Source organism: Lutra lutra, chromosome 4, assembly GCF_902655055.1.
Source record: "Lutra lutra chromosome 4, mLutLut1.2, whole genome shotgun sequence".
Classification (NCBI taxonomy): Eukaryota; Metazoa; Chordata; class Mammalia; order Carnivora; family Mustelidae; genus Lutra; species Lutra lutra.
Window position 1 is genome coordinate 138508686 of NC_062281.1, and position 16771 is coordinate 138525456.

The 16771-nt window shown below is 43.3% G+C and overlaps 1 protein-coding gene and 1 long non-coding RNA gene across 3 annotated transcripts in view; one reads left to right on the forward strand and one right to left on the reverse strand.

Annotated features, from left to right (window-relative positions):
• Window positions 1-13456, reverse strand: LOC125097441 (uncharacterized). The gene is made up of 4 exons (XR_007126527.1): window positions 13319-13456; window positions 11144-11250; window positions 9033-9134; window positions 1-2014 (listed from the first exon to the last, which is right to left on the reverse strand). It is a non-coding gene; the product is annotated as an uncharacterized LOC125097441 (long non-coding RNA).
• Window positions 13411-16771, forward strand: part of ZRANB2 (zinc finger RANBP2-type containing 2) — an 18552-nt gene continuing 15191 nt past the window's right edge. For both annotated transcript variants that reach the window (XM_047724971.1, XM_047724970.1), the window contains exons 1-3: window positions 13411-13549; window positions 16050-16102; window positions 16194-16302. In XM_047724971.1, coding sequence (XP_047580927.1) covers window positions 13494-13549; window positions 16050-16102; window positions 16194-16302 — 218 coding nt within the window. In that variant the 5' untranslated portion in view covers window positions 13411-13493. The remainder of the gene's footprint in view (window positions 13550-16049; window positions 16103-16193; window positions 16303-16771) is intronic.

Consider the following 16771-nt stretch of genomic DNA (forward strand, 5'->3'; position numbering starts at 1 on the left):
AAATCTTAAAAAAAAAAAATAAAATACAAGTACTATTAACATCATCTTTATTTCCTCTGTGAAGAAACAAAATATAGATCAAGTAAATTGCCTAAGGTCACATAGTTAACATGTAATAGAGCTGGGATTGGACTTGAGTCACCATATGTTACATTTTATAGCCCTGCACAAGGTAATTATAATTCTAAACCTTGATTTCTCATCAATAGACAAAGCTAACAATATCTTTCCTAAAGATTGGCAGGATTCTAAATGTGATCATGGATGTAAAGTTCTTAGCACACTACTGAATATATAGTGATCAATAAATAGAAGCTATTATTTCCTGTAAAAGAATTCCCTCAGGAATATGGATTGGCTTTAGGAGACTTTTGTTCACCTTCATATTATAACTACAAATCAGATGTTAGAGTGAGTTAATTCTATTTTCAAAAGGCTGATTTAATCAATTGCATGTTAATCCTTCCAATCTTGCTTCTAAATGATGGTATTTTATTACTCCATTTCTAAATTCTGAGTCCCTTTCTAGAGGTTAGAACCACCCTCCCCTCTATCCTGCAATATCTCCACAGATTGCACTAAGCCCAGCCACAACTTCATATACTCCACAACTTTACCTAAAGTCACTGCTGTCCTCACGACCTAATAAATTTTACTTTCCACAAATTCCCAGATTAAAATTACAGAGTTTTTTAGGTATGAGTGTTAAACATACTATTTTACATTATTATTTAAATTCCTTACTTTTTTGTTTGAGTAAGACCTATTTATTTCAAGAGCAAATATTTTTATGGTTGCTTATTAAGTTGTAATTACAGATACTTTAGAACACAAGGATTACATGCCATAATTAAGGAAAAAATTCGGGTCAACTAAAAAAAGTTATTTTAATGTATCTCAATTATGACTCTTGTAGTGAATTAATGAGTTGGAACTTTATACAAAGTTATTTTCCATTGTTACTAACAGATTTTTTTCTGAATACGACTAACCATGTATAAATAAAATCTGCTCAATTTATCTGTACTTTTAGAAAATTCTCCTTGAATCTACAAATGTAAACCTCAGAGACTGGATCATTACCACCTTAAACTCTCAGTTAATTCTAGAACCAAGAACAGATCTTTTCCTAATAGACCTGTAATATGACTTAATATAAGTTATGGTAGACTCAATATTGCAAATGTAAGAGAGCTCAGTTATTAGTGCCAGAAGGTACCCACTTACCAGTGATACTGCTGGGGAAAATCTGAAGCTACCAGCGAAACTCAAGTGGCACATGGAAATCTGGAAGAACACAGCTTTATTTTCAATGGTGGGCTCAGTGGGATTGTTCCCCAAAGACTGAGCACCCAACAGGGTTAGGGGTGAGTTTCTATGGTTACCGGTGATGGGGGATGGTAACAGGATGCTATTCATGGTCTCTCAGGTCTGATTGGCCCCCTTTATGCGGAAGTATAATCTATACGGAAGCATCTCAAGAGAGTGCTAAATCATCCCAGGGAACTTGTTTTCTTTTCTTAACCAAGCAGGACAGCAATAATGCCTCTCAATACAGGACTGCCCGTATCCTTGCCCTCCTATCCCCTTGGAGGGCAAGGGGATAGGAGGTAGTCCTGTGTTGAGAGATGGTAATTTCTGATGAAACAGACGAAGCTGTTGAGGAGACAAGGACCGAAGATAACTAGGAGGAGTAAGGACAATAAAGGGCCTGCTAGGGGTAATAGCCAGGATGTCCATGATTGTGGGTTGAAACCCCAAGATGTGATTTCTTCTTGACAACACTGGATGTGTTCCTGGAGCTCGAGAACCTTGGAAATGAAGATCCAGACTGATTGATATAGTAGCAACATTCTTTCTGTAGGAAGAGACAGGTTCCTCCCTTTTCAGTAATGAGGAGATCTAGGTCTCACCCATTCTGGAAGGCTACTGCTGCCAGACTGGAGAGTTGTATCTGAAGGGATGTTAATGAATCTGCGATACGTTCCATGTCATCGGTGAGTTCCTGTGAAAGCTTGAAGTAAAAGTTAAGGGAAGTCCTGAGGTGCGATATGCCAATAGCTATACCGGTGAAAATTCTGGCCCCCAGGAGGAATGGTAAGACTACTGCCCATCGGCCTCGGTGGTGAAGAGAGACCCTGGACTGGAACTGGAAGTCTGAGTATAGTGAGGTAGAGAGGGACAAAACAAAAGTATGCAACCAGAAGGGGCGTTACTCTTGTTGTGGCACCTAAAGAGAAGATTGTTTTCACAGGAGAGGAAAATACCGGGGGGGGGGGGGGGGGGGGGCGGTGGGCAGTAAGGTAGAGGAGCTGTGAAGTTCTGGCAACCTGAGTCGGGGGTCTTGGTGCAACCGGGGGAAGAAAGCAGGTTACTGCTAGCTGGGAGCAGTGGGACTGAGTTTTGTATGGGACCAAAACTCAAAGGGCTTGTATTATTGGGCAACAGCCAGTTAGGAGGAACGAGGATACTGAAGAAAGCCGATCGAGTCAAGGGGAGACAGACCCAGCAGCTGGAACCAGTAGGGGAATGGGTCGAGTTGAGCCATAAGTGGTAGGAGGTGTTTAAGAGTTGACAAGTATAGTTTTGAATGGTTGGCCCTGGGGGAGTGGGGTTTATAGAAGAGAACCTGGACCGTGGAGTGGTTCTGTCCCGGCAGAGAGTGAATATCGTTCCAGGGTCCCTCCCAGAAACATACAAATGCAGTCCCCAGCATCGAGACCAGTCCCAGTAAGATCCTCCGCAGTTCTTTGGAGGTAATTGTGAGTGTTTGGTTGGCCTGGGACATGTAAACTGGGGAGACCTGAAGGTTGCCTGATGTCACCCATGGGGCCATGGTCTCACACCCCCATTGGTCACAAAAGGTTTCTCTGCATTCTTCTAACCCCTGGTCTGGGCAAAGTTACATCTGGTGTCCCTGTTCTTTACATAGCCTCCCTTCAAGCACTTGTTCCTTGTATGGTGCCAGGAGTTGACAGGGATATCTCGAAGGTGGGACAGTCGTCAGTGATCTGGTTACAGAGGACTTTGTCCTGGCCTCCCAAAGTCTGGGTTAACTTTCAGTCATATGTTATTGGGTTAGTGAGGGTCCCTGGCAGGAAGAAGCAGAGGAAACTTAGTAGCCGTAACATGAAGCTCCAGATGGATTGAGAAAGGAGAGGATGTATTTCAGAGCTTAGGGGCCCTTTTTTAGAGTGATCTTCAGAGGGTTTGATGGTGACAGATGTGGGGTGCAGGTAGCTTGGCCTGGGTTTGCCTTTTTAACTCACGAATGGTGGATCCATGGCATGATATTGCTAACCTTGAGGGCAATAGGAGTTATGAGAATTACGATCTGTGGGCCAGTCCAAGTTGGGAGAAGGGGTTCATGTTTCCAATCTTTTACCCAGACCTCATCTCCAGGGTGGAGAGAATGGGCAGGGGTTCCTAGAGATATCGGGGCCCTCTAATATGTGGGCATGTAATTCTGCAAGGATTTTTCCTAGGGATAATAGTTGGTCCTGGAGGTGTGTGTCTCCTAAGATGTTAAGGTTGCCCGGAAAAGAAGACAACAGTGGGGGTGGCCTGCCATAGAGTATTTCAAATGGGGAGAATCCATTTTTCTGAGGGGTACAGCAGGAGCAGAGTACTTCTAAGGGAAGTAGATCTGTCCACCCTAAGGAGGTCTTAGCATGTAATTTGGATAGGGCTTCCTTGAGGGTACGGTTTATAAGCTCTACTTTCCCTGAGTTCTGAAGCCAGTAGGCTGTTTGGAGTTTCCAGGAGATGTTGAGGGCTGAAGTTAACTCTCGTAGAACTTCCGAGATAAAAGCCAGGCCATTGTCACTGCGTATGGTAAGTGGGATCTCGTACCAAGGCATGTCCTCCCGGAGTACTCTGGTGACTTCTCTGGCCTTCTTGGTCTGGATTGGATATGCCTCTACCCATCCTGAGAAGGTACAGACCAGAACTAGCAGTTATTTTATACCTTGGTAAGGGGTCATCTCTGTGAAGTCCACTTCCAGGTCTTCAAAGGGAGCTGTCCCTGTGCACTGTACTCCAGGGGGCAGGGAAGGTTCGGTTTTTGGGTTGTGTCTAGCATAAGTGGTGCACCAATCTGTGACCGACCTGCATTAAGGTTGCAAGTGTGGCGATTTAGAAATGCTTTTCAGGCCCTGTTTTTCCCAAGTGTGAAGGTGAATGTTGTTCAGTGATGGCATAGGGGCTGAGGTTTGCTGGAATGAATAAGCGCCCATCCAGGAGGATCCACCACCCTTGGGGATGGTGAATGGCTCCCTCGGTTTTGGCGCAGTCATCTTCAGCTGCTGTGTAAGTAGGATTTTGTAAGGAAGGGGTAATGGATGCTATAATGGCAGGTTGTCCATCTTGGGCAGCTTCCCTGGCTGCCTAGTCAGCTAAGCGGTTCCCCGTAGCTGGCTCAGCATCTCCTTTTTGGTGTCCCCAACAGTGGATGGCGGCTAAGCTCCAAGGCACCCATACTGCTTCTAACAACTGGAGGATTTCATTTTTGTTTTTGATGGTTTTTCCATTGGATGTGAGGAGTCCTCTTTCTTTGTAGATTGTCCCATGTATATGTAGAGTGGTGAAGGTGTATCTTGAGTCAGTATATATGTTGACCTTTTTGTCCTTAGACAGTAAGAGCACCCAGATGAGGGCCCAGAGTTCAGCTCTCTGAGCTGACCATCCCACAGGGAGTGCTTTGGCTTTTAGTACCTCTGTAGCCATGATGACAGCATAAGCTGCCTTCCTTAGGCCATTGCTTAGGAAGCTGCTGCCATCAGTGTGTAGGGTAAGGCCGGCGCTTGTCAAAGGGGAGTCCTGGAGGTCCGGCTGGGTGGTATAGACTTCAGTTATGATCTCCAGGCAGTTATGTTCTGGTTCCCCTTCCACCTTTGGGAGGTATGTGGCCAGATTGAGGGCCTGCACAGTCTAGGTTTATGTGAGGATTTTCTAGAAGTAGCCTTTGATATTGAGTGAGTCTGGTGTTTGATATCCATTTCTGACCCTGACTGTTCTTAAGAGTGATTACAGAGTGAGGAATTTTTACTGTGCGCTGTTGTCCAAGAGTGAGCTTGTCAGCCTCCTTGATGATGAGTATGGCGGCTGCCAGAGCCCATAGGCAAGGAGTCCATCTGGAGGCGACAGGGTCTAATTTTTTTGACAGAAATGCAATGGGCTTCACCCAAGGGCCTATTGGTTGGGCTAGAAGTCCTAAGGCAGTTTTCTTTTTTTTCTCATGAACATACAGGCAGAAGGGTTTCCCAGTATCAGGTAGGCCTAAGGCTGGGGCCTTTCCAAGTAAGTCCTTGAGCTATCTGAAGGCCTTTTCTTGTCTGTCTTCCCATTGTAGAGGCTGATTGTCCGGTCCCGTTAGTGAAACATATAGGGGCCTGGCTACACCTGAGAACCCTGGTATCCAGATTCTACAGAATCCTGCAACCCCCAGGAACTCATGAACGGCTCCTTTGGTGGTGGGCCATGGGATGTTAATTATCACGGCTTTTCATTCAGTGCTGAGGGCCCATCTTCCTTGAGTTATCACGAATCCTAAGTATTTGACCTCTTGTCTACATAATTGAGCCTTTTTCTAGGATGCTCGATATCCTCTTTTTGATGAGTGATGTAGGAGGTTGAGTGTTGCTCGGCGGCAGTTTTCCTTAGTTGGGCTGGCAACAAGAAGGTCGACAACATATTGGAGTGCTGTGCAGCCAGTTTGTTCCCTGGGGAAGTCAGCCAAGTCAGAGGCCAGAGCTTCATTAAATATTGTTGGTGGGGCGCCTGGGTGGCTCAGTGGGTTAAGCCTCTGCCTTCAGCTCAGGTGATGATCTCAGGGTCCTGGGGTCAAGCTCCACATCGGGCTCTCTGCTGAGCGGGGAGTCTGCTTCCCTCTCTCTCTCTGCCTGCCTCTCTGCCTACTTGTGATCTCTCTCTCCCTCTCTCTCTGTCAAATAAATAAATAAAATATTTAAAAATATATATATTGTTGGTGAATTTTTAAACCCCCGTGAAAGTCTGGTCCAGGTGAGTTCCATCTGGAGTCCTGAGCTGACATCAGTCCATTCAATGGCAAAGAGAGGTTGACTTACATGGGGGCAAGGTGAATACAGAAAAAGGCATCCTTCAGATTGAGGCAGGTAAACAGGCAGCAACCGGTGGGATCTGGCTTAAGAGGGTATAGGGGTTTGGCACCACCGGATGCGGAGTCTGAGCAATCCGGTTTATGTCACACAAGTCCTGGACAGGTTGGTAGTCACCGTCGGGCTTTTCTACTGGGAGCAGTGGAGTGTTCCAGGGAGACTGGCATTTCACCAGAATGCCTGCTTCTTTTAGTTGCTCTAGGTGGGCCTATATGACTATTTGGGCTTCCTGTGAGATCAGATACTGCCTTTGCCATTGCGACTGTGTTCCAGCCTTTAGTTCTATAATGACTGGAGCTCACTGGATGGCAAGTCCGGGAGGGTTATCTTCTGCTCATACACTGGGTACTGCAGCCTGGTAGGCCTCAGGGTTTGTCTCAGGGTGTTCTTATTTGAACAGTCTCCATTCTTCGTCCCGGGGTGCATTGAGAGACAAAATGAGTTGAGATCTGGAGGGTTTTAGACTCATGGTGGCCCGTCCAAAGATTGGAAGGAGATTTGTGCTCCTAATTTTGAAAGCAAATCTCTTCCCAGTAAAGGGAGTGGGCAGTCTAGAACATACAGAAATTCATGGGACACTATGTGTCTGCCTAGTTTACAAGTTTGGGATTGGCAAAAGGGTTGGCTTGTGGCTCGATTCCCTGTGACACCCATGATGGTTATGGTTTGTTACTACCAAGTGTTCTGCCCCAGTGTCCACCATGAAAGTGATCTTTTGGCCTCCCACATTTACATCAACCATGGGCCCTCAGGGGCCTAACTTTAATGAGCCCAGTCCCTGTCAGTCCGAGTCTATGTTGGCTAGTCTGATAAAGTCTGGATCCCGGTTTGCCTGGGTTTCAGGTTGGGTGGAGGATTTGAATGGTTTTGGCCTATGATTTGGGCATTCATTCTTCCAGTGCCCCATTTCCTTGCAGGATGCCCTTTTTGAGGGCTCTGCATTGTTGAGGCTGTCCTCTTAACTGTTCTGGCAGTCCTTGTAGTTGAGAGTTTTATTGAAGGGCTGCAGTCAGCAGGGTGACCTTTTGTTTCATCTTCTTTTCAGCCTCGCATTTTGCTAAAGTCTCTAGGTTTCAATAGAACTTACTGGCTATTTCTAGTAGCTGGGTGATGTTCATCCCGACAAAACCCTCAAGTTTTTGGAGCTTGCAACAGATATCAGGAGCTGACTGTGCCACAAAGGCTGCATTTACCATCCATTGGTTCTCGGGTGCTTCTGGATCAAATCAAGTGTATATGTGGAAAGCCTTGCAAAGCCGCTCGTAGTAATTACCAGGAGTTTCTTCCCCATCTTGAGTCACATCAGCTGTCTTTCACATGTTGGTAGGTTTCTTGGCACCTTGTCCGAGACCTCGCAGGATGGCTTCCTGGTAGCACTTGATAGCATTACAGACTTCTTCTGTGTTGAAGTCCTAGTTGGGCCGATTGTCCAGTGCAGACTCCTGAACCCATCCCTCGGTATTCATAACGCCTGCTGGAGCCACCTCCTCAAGCCACTTATGCGCCTCCTGAAGGATTCTTCTTCTCTCTCAGTGTTGAACGAGGTGCAAAGGAGCTGTTAACAATCTTCCCATGTTGGTCGGTGGGTTTGGAAGATGGATTCCATGAGGTCAATCATTGCCTGTGGTTTCTCTGAACATGCGGGAGTATGATGTTTCCAGTTTGGGAGGTCGGTAGTGGTGAAAGGCTGATAACAGATGATGGGCCAACCTGGTTGGGGGGTGCCATCTGCACCAATCGTATAAGGACATCAAGTCTCACGGAGGGCATTTGGTAAGCCGGGATCTCCCATGTTCAGAGGCAGCGCGTGATGTTTTGGGGTTCGGGTTCTGGGGAGGAGTCCCCATCACAAGTAGTTGGGGGTGGTAAGGAGGCTGGTAGTTGAGACCATTGATGGTTGGGGAACCGGAGGTGGCAGGGAGACTGCAGCCATTGGCGGAATCAGAGGTGTCGGGAGAGGCTGCAGTTGGCGCTGGAATGGGGGGACACAGGTTCCAACTGGTTCCATCCCTATGGAACCAGTGGCGATGGGGAGACCAAGGGTGGTGGGGTGCCGGGTCTCACTTCAGGAGCAGTGGGGGGGGGGCGGAGGAACATTCGGTGGTGGGAGCTCTTCCTCCAGGTCCCCTGACGTATGGCTTTATTCCAAGTACTTCTGGTTGGTTAAGTGATGAGGATCCTGCACTGTCCCTTACTATTTACACAGAACCATGCCCATAGGGGAAGAGTTCTAGCTATTTCTAATCAGGAGTCAATATATGGAAGCTGATCTGGGTGCACTGGGTTTCTGGTGATTACGTGATAAACACGTCAGATGGTGAGCAAATCTAAGGTTCCTTCTGAGGGCCATCCAATGGCATCCAATGTCGAAATTAGGCCATTCTAGCTCACAGAGGGTCCTGAGTTATCTCGGGGTCATATGAACCCTATAGTGACCACTGAAGCCCTTTTTAAAGTGTTTTTTTTTTTTTTTCCTTTTTAAAATTTTTAAGCATGCAGTCTAAGACAGTGGGTTTACTGGATTTCCCTCCCATTGTGAATGATGTCGCAGACAAAGGGAGGGGATTTTTTCAGATGCTGTCCTGCTCAAATCCCTCGAGGGAACTTAGGAACATCTTAGCTAAGGTCTGTCCGTATAAGCCCCAGACCAGGCTACTCCGTGGAGTAGATGACTGTTATGCCATATGACGCTCTGCAAGACTCAGGGTGCAGCCCACTCAGACTCCTTAGCCTAAGCGGTGGAGCGGTACAGAGAGATTCACATAGTCAGGCACTCTTCACATTCAAGCAGGTTAGACAACTCCCTCTGGGTATTCCTGACTAATGGAAGGTGATCAGGCTCCCCTCCCATCCCCAATGGATGGGTCTGACTTGGGCAGTGGCCCCGGGGCTTACCTGGTCCTGATGGGTGGATTCAGCCAGTTGTCCTTGGTCTCCTATTGTTGGTCCAGCAGGCGGAGGCAAGCCACGGCTGTCCGGGAGAATCCATCTTTGGGTCTGCTGAAATCAGCAGGACATGCCTAAACCCTAGGGTATGTACTCCATTGTCCTTCATGGCTCATCTCCTGTCCCACACCAGTGACACAATGGGCCAGCGGAGTTGGGTTTCCCAGTCAGGGAACCAAATGTTGGGGAAAATCTGAAGCGACCAAGGAAACTCAAGCAGCACATGGAAATCTGAGAGAACTCAGCTTTATTATCATTGGCAGGCTAGTGGGATCATTCCCCAAAGACTGAGCACCCAGCAGAGTTAGGGGTGAGTTTTTATGGTTACAGGTGATGGGAGATTATAAGGGGACTTTTTCACAGTCTCTCAGGGCCGGCTAGCCCCCTTTATGCGGAAGTATAATCTATAAGGAAGCGTCTCAGGAGAGTGCTAAGTCACCCCAGGGAACTTCTTGTCTTAACCAAGCTGGATGGCCATCTGGTCTTTTTCTGTCTCAGTAGGAGCAATAGGTAGCAGTGGACAGGAAGGGGCTGAGGCCCTGGGGTCTCTATCAGCCTCAATAACATGTCACAACTGGGACTGTGAACACACCCTTTGTCCTTAAAGTTGGTATAATATTTAAAAAGCATCTACTGAATGATGGGATAAGTGAGATAGGTAAATATAAGTATTTTTTAAACTTTTTCTTTTAAAAAATCCCCAAGTCATAAGTGTACAGCTCAATGGGTATTTATAAAAAGAAGATAACTGTATGACTAGAGCCCAGATCATGACAAATATTACCAGGATCCTACAAAGCCCCTGATGTACCCTTCCAGTTGTTATTTCCTTCCCACGTCCTAAGGCAACCATTATCTTAGATTAGTTTTGTCCGCTTTTGAACTTCATGTAAATGTACTTGTTTGTATCTGGTTTTTCAATCAATATTATACTTTTCAGTGGCAGCCACACTGTTTAATGTGGTTGTAATTTATTTTCATTGTTATATATGATATCCCAATGGGTGAATATAGGCTCTCATTAATAAGCAACTGGGAATTTCTAGTTTGGGGTTATTATGAATGTGTAATAATGAATATTATTATATACATCTCTGGTGAACATATGTGCATTTCTGTTGGGAATATACTTAGGAGTGGAATTTCAGGGTCACAGGTATACATATGTTCAGAAGTTCTGGACACATGTTCTCCAAAGGAGACACATCAATTGATACCACCACTGTGTATAAGAATGTATAAGAATTTGTTGTTCCACACCCTCTCCAACACTCGGAATTGTCCGAGTTTTTCTTTTTTTTTTTTTTAATAATTTTTTTAAAGATTTTTACTTATTTATTTGTCAGAGAGAGAGGGGGCGCGCAAGCAGGGGGAGCGGCAGGCAGAGGGAGAGACAGACTCCCTGCTGAGCAAGGAGCCCCGCATTACCTGAGCCCGAAGGCAGACCCTTAACCTACTAAGCCACCTAGGCATCCCTGAATTTTTCATTTTAATCATTCTGATGAGTATATAGTCGTAATTTGCATTTCCTTGATTTGCACTGCCAGAGCCAAGACGAAGTAAGATCACTATTCTTTCCTGCTGACTACAACTAAAAGCTCAGATCAAAATAAAAAAAAAAAAAAAAAGCAACTACCTGAGGACTCTGAAAAGTAAACAAAGATGGGCAGACTGGGGAGAATCAAAGCTGGAGAAATGCCCTGTTTGTTTTTGTTATTTTCTTCCACAGCTCTGACTTCAGGCCTGGTCTCTAATAAAACTAACAGTCACACAGGCAGCAAAAATGAAGAGAAATATTGTATTTTTTTCTTTTGAGAAATATTGTATTTCTAGCAGGATAAATGGAGAAAAGGGGTTTCTGTGAGCCAAAGGTTGGGGGGGGTGGAACACCTGGCTCCCCCACCCCGCCCCAGCCTCCTTTTCTCCCTCTGGGCTTTTACTTGAGAGTTGGGCCTTAGACTCGGACCAAGAAAAACCCTATCTTTTTAAACATGGGAACTCAGAAAGGAGGTCTCTGTGGTATGAAGGGCACAGAGGGAATCCACGTTTTTTTGTCTTACCTCTTTGCCCCAGTGTGGGCCCCAGTCAGCTATTGCTGCTATGGAAGACAGCTAGAAGTCCAAGAAAACCTTCTTATTTCTGGCAAGAGGGACACAAAGAGGGGTCCCTACAAAACAGAGAGCATGAAATGAACATCAAAAAGAGCTGTAGAAGGGGACCCCCTAATTCTATGCATAAACTCATATAAATTCTGTGCTCACACCTGAACTAAGCATCTGCAGGAAAGACACAAAGCTGTATAGCAAAAGGTATGTGAACTGAACTACAATTTAAACTACATTAGTCTCCCCTTATCCATAGGATATATGTTCCAAGACCCCCAGCAGAGGCCTGAAACTGTGTATATAAAACCTTATATATACATTTTTTCTATATATTCATTCCTATGTTAATTTATAGCTTAATTTATAAATTAGGCAATAATAACTAATAATGAAATAGACCAATTACAATAATTTACTGTAGTAAAAGTTACGTTAATGTGGCCTTTCTTGAAATATATTTTTATACTGCACTTATACTTTTTTTTAAGATTTTATTTACTTATTTATTTATTGAGCATGTGCAAGTGGCAGAGAGGGGCAGAGGAAGAGGGAGAAAGAGAATCTCAAGCAGACTCTGTGCTGAGCCCTGAGCCTGATGCAGAACTCCATTTCACCACCCGGAGATCACGACATGAGCCAAAATCAAGAGTCAGACACACAAATGACTGAGCCACCCAGGCATACCTCACCCTTTTCATGTGAGATGATAGAATGCCTAGAAGAGGAGATGAAGTGAAGTGAATGACATAGGCATTCATAACACAGTGTTAAGCTACACCTGCCTGACCTTCTGAAGTAAGTCAGAATCATCTGCTTCTCATAGTTGATCACAGGTAACTGAACCCAGGGAAAACAAAACTGCAAATAAGGGGAACTAATGTACTGCCCAAGTTTCAACATAATTCTCCGTGTTGTATGTATAGGGCAGACTCAAAGCAGAACAACAAAGCCTTTGAAAACTGAACTGATAGGGACCAGCACACACAGAAAGTGAGACTGAGTTTACAGAACTGTATCAAACTGGATTGATCACCTCCCAAAACAAAACAAAGTAACCAATATTCCCCAAAGGCTTTTAACAGGATCCATTCAAAATGTCCAAGATAAAAACTACAATTACTCAACAAAGAAAGTTAATCAATATATAAAGAAGTGGGAAAATGTAACCAATTCTCAAGGGAAAAAAAAACCCAGCAGCTGCCAACACCTAAATGACTAAGATGTTAAAATCATCAGACTTTAAAGCACTTATTATAACTAGGAAGTAGCTGAAAATGTTCTCTTTAGGTATATGTCATACTCTAGAAAAAATCTTATATTTTGGTACAGAAATCTGTGAATTAGAATGTTTATACCACCGCTTTTATAATGACAAACCTGTTAAATAGAAGGGATAAACCGCCACACAAAGAAATATTATCAGTATACAGCAGTAAAATTAAGGAACTACAATCACATGCAAATATACGCAACAACCTAAAACGAATTTGGAAGTACACTGTTGAGTGAAAACAAAACAAAACAAAAACAAAAACATAACAACCAACTATCCTTGTAAAGCTCAACAGTTTAGAAACATAAATTTTTAAAAACCAAAAGAATAAACCCAAATAGAGGAGCGTGTTAACCCTGGAGAGAAGCAAGGAGTAAAAGACACTGATAATTTTAACAATACTGGCACTATCCTAGTTCTAAAATTATTGGTCGGTTCCCACGTGTACATTGCTTATGTTACATCGACCTACGCGTCAAAAACCAGTAAGTTTCTAAGTGATATTCGTGTGCTGAGTGCATGATTAAAGAACAGAGTTCTCAATCTTTTATTCAAATAACTTCTACAAATACTTGACTAGCCCATCATACCTCACCCTCTAAACCTACGTTGAGCAATCCGCGGTCCCAAACTCAAACCGGATTACAGTCACTTCCGCCTGGGCTCCCTAGCTCCGCCCATATGAGCGGAAGTATTTTTCTTTCGGGTCCTCCCGCCTGTAGGGGGCTCTCCGAGGCTTCCAGTGCCACGAAGGCCTCCCGCCTGGGCTGACCCTGCGGCGCCTGTTACTTTAGCTCTAGAGAATACATTTGCACTATAACTCCTTCGGCCAGAAAACAATCGCACAGGCATCTTACTCTGGACTATAACGTTCACACTCAATCCCCGCCGAGTGTCCTCATTATCAAGCCCTGGTGCAGTGGTGCGTCGGAGTCAGGCGTCATTGGGGACAGCCCCGGAGTGCCGAAAGTCCCCAGCCCGCTTCCTCCGGCGAAGACGTAGCTGCGGGTGGCTGTGGTGGCGGCGTCCAAGATGTCGACCAAGAATTTCCGAGTCAGTGACGGTGACTGGATTTGCCCTGACAAAAAGTGAGTTCATGAAGGGTCCCGAATTGGGGCAGGGTTTATCGGTGGAAGTTTTTCCAGGTTCGCTGGGCCTTTTCCGTTCTCACGGTCTCTGGTACCTCAAGCCGGGTTGAGGCGGCGAACCGCCAGCTCCCAGGCAGGAAGGAGGCTCCAGTCTCTTCTCTCTGAGCTCTTTCGGGGGCCTTTGTTTTGAGGAGCTCTCCAGGTTTCCTCGACATTATCTCTCCAAGGCAGCCCCTCTTTTTCGAAAGCGAGATGGCCTACCTTTTGCCTCCACACCCCACCCCCGCCTCGGCCAGGTTTCAGCGATAAGGAAATCTCCAGAGTCGAGGCCAGCTTGCTATTGGATATGCCCCCACGTGACTTTTTTCTGCGGAACTTTTATTCGCGGGAAGCTGCTTTCTCGAACTCGTCTTTTTGCTTCTCATAATTTGCCGTGGATTTTTGTTGGTTTTTTTTTTTTGGTTTTGTTTTTAATTTATTAATTTCAGTTTTGTTCCCCACTGTTTGTGATCCCCCCCCTTGCCCAAACACTACCTTTCTTATATTTAAGAAATTCTGATTTTTTCCTATTTATTGATAATTTTCTCCCAAGAGTTGAACCAGTCACCTTGTTAAAGACGAGAGGCGTGTGTTTTTGCCTGCTCAGCCCTGGAGATTCCTGCATCAGAGAAGCACGTGTTTCAGTAGCTGAGCTCTTTGACATTGTTGCTGAAGCCAGTGTGCTCTGTTAAATTGCCACATTCTTTTCAAGGGTGCTCAAATAAATGCACCTATTTGGAAATACATGGAAAGTAATTGTCCAAAAAAATGGAAAGCACAACTCACGTTCAAATAAAAATCTGTGATTTCTTATTAAGTTAGCTACAAACATCGTAGAGTTAGTGGTAGTAAAGAGGAGAAACTTTGAAACAAACATGGGTTTAATTCCAGTTCTATTGCTTACAGACCATGTAAGTAGGTTATTTAACTTTAAAAAACTGGTATAGAATAGCTCCATTTTAACGAATACACGATAGTATAGATAATGTGTAGAACAACAAAATATAGAATACTCTTGTTAGCTATTGGTAGTAGTTTTAGAAAAGTTAAATCAATTACTGTCCCTAAAGGACATTAAATCCTTATTTCCCCAACATTTGACTTCTATGCACACCTTAAGTAGTTAAATGAAATATTGTTGTGTTTATTTAATAATAAATGGATGGCTCATTTGCATGAAGATTGGGATTATCTGAAGGATCAGGTCAGCCTAACAGTATTGAATAGAACAAATTCATATGCTACAAATAGCATTGGCCTAAGTGATACAGACTGTTGAAAACGTTCAGAAGATAAAAAACTTGTGATTTTTGTGTTGTCGGTTACTTGTAGAATGATGTGCCTTTGATGGTGTCATTATGACAGCATATGCAAATACTTGAAGTAGGTCGAAGAGAGTACCTTCAGCTCTGTTACAGTTACGTGAATAAAGTATTATTTCTACAGTGTGTATATTCAGGATATATTTTCAGTGCTTGTTTGGGTCATAAGGCATTGATTTATGGGGGAAAATGTCTAAAAATTATATGGAATGCTTAGTTTAGTGCCCATTCCATAATTCACACATTTATTTCATTCTAGTATAACACCTAAAAGAAATCAGCTTTTTAAAATTTAAGATTTGCATGTCATTCAGAGCATTTAACAGGCTTTTACCAATATACAGATGCACTTTTTAGACCATTGTTAGAGAACCTGGTAATTTTCTTGTTTTTAATTATGTTTGCTGAATATAAACAAAGTGATATTGTGTTGCACCAAGTTGAGTTTATTGGTTGTGGTGTTTTTTTTTCAACTAGGTTTCAGAGGTTTGGTAAATAACCCTAGAAAACTCCATTTCCTTGTAATTATTGAACTTACCTGCACTTTTAGTTAGTATAACCTGTCTTCTTTCCTTAAATCCATCTCGTTTGTAAAAAGATTTTGTCGAGACCCATGAAGCCGTCTCTGATTTATCTTTATCTTCCCACTTGGTCCCTCTTTAGGATTATGTATTTCTTACAATACTTAATGTATTTTTGTACCTATCTTCTTCTTTTCTGTACTAGGATTTATTTTGAAGTTGTTTTCATTCTCAGTGCCTTTCAGTAATTGTTGAAGTGGAGACCTATCTCAGTTCAGCTTTGCCAGGGGGATTTTGTTATAATCAGTGGTAGATGCCAATAGAACACTGAAACACCTAGATCAAATGACTAACCAGGATCACATAACCAGTTAGCGAAAGATTGGAATATTTTATCCTGGACTTGTGATTTTAAATCATATGTTTTTTTCCACCTCATTGCAAGGATTTGGGGAGGGGGAATTGGTTTTTTTTGTTTGTTTTGTGATTTGACTGAGATGGCATTAGAAGTTCTGGATGCGGGTATATAATAAGGACATATTAAAAGTTGTGCATATAGAATTTTTAAAATTCTTTAGATTTAAATAGTATCTCTATATTTTTTTTCTTTATTTTCAGATGTGGAAATGTAAACTTTGCCAGAAGAACCAGCTGTAATAGATGTGGTCGAGGTAAGCATTTAAGGAAGCTTCTATTACAACTGTATACGGACCATTTTTTTAATTTCCCCAGATTCGTAAAGCATTATTTTCCTATTTTCAGAGAAAACAACTGAGGCTAAGATGATGAAAGCTGGGGGTACTGAAATAGGGAAGACACTCGCGGAAAAGAGCCGAGGCCTTTTTAGTGCTAATGACTGGCAGTGCAAAACGTATGTGTTTTCAATTATCCGCTTTTTCTTCCATAATAACATGTCTAACCTTTACTTACTAGTATTTCCAATTCTTACTAGTCACATTGACAAACCAAGGAAACCTTTAAATCAAAGATACGTTGATTGTTTAGTCTATATCTGACAGAGTAGTATAAAGAATTCTTAAATTCTATTTTTTTTTTAAGGGCAGTATTGGTTTTTACTGTGATGAATTACGTATACTAGTAAATGAATGCTTAAGGTAAGCTTGCATTCCAAAAAAGGGCTATTTAAAACTACCAAAATCTACTTCTTTCTATTGAAAAACCTCAAAAATGTTTAGTCTCTATCATTAATACAAAATACACTACAAAATTCATTTTGCCTGTTTACAAGGTAGTTTTAGAATCATAAGTTGTTTGCCGTAATTATCTCTGATTAGGTAGTTTTCCTTAATACTTTTGATTTCCAAGTTCTGTATAGATTT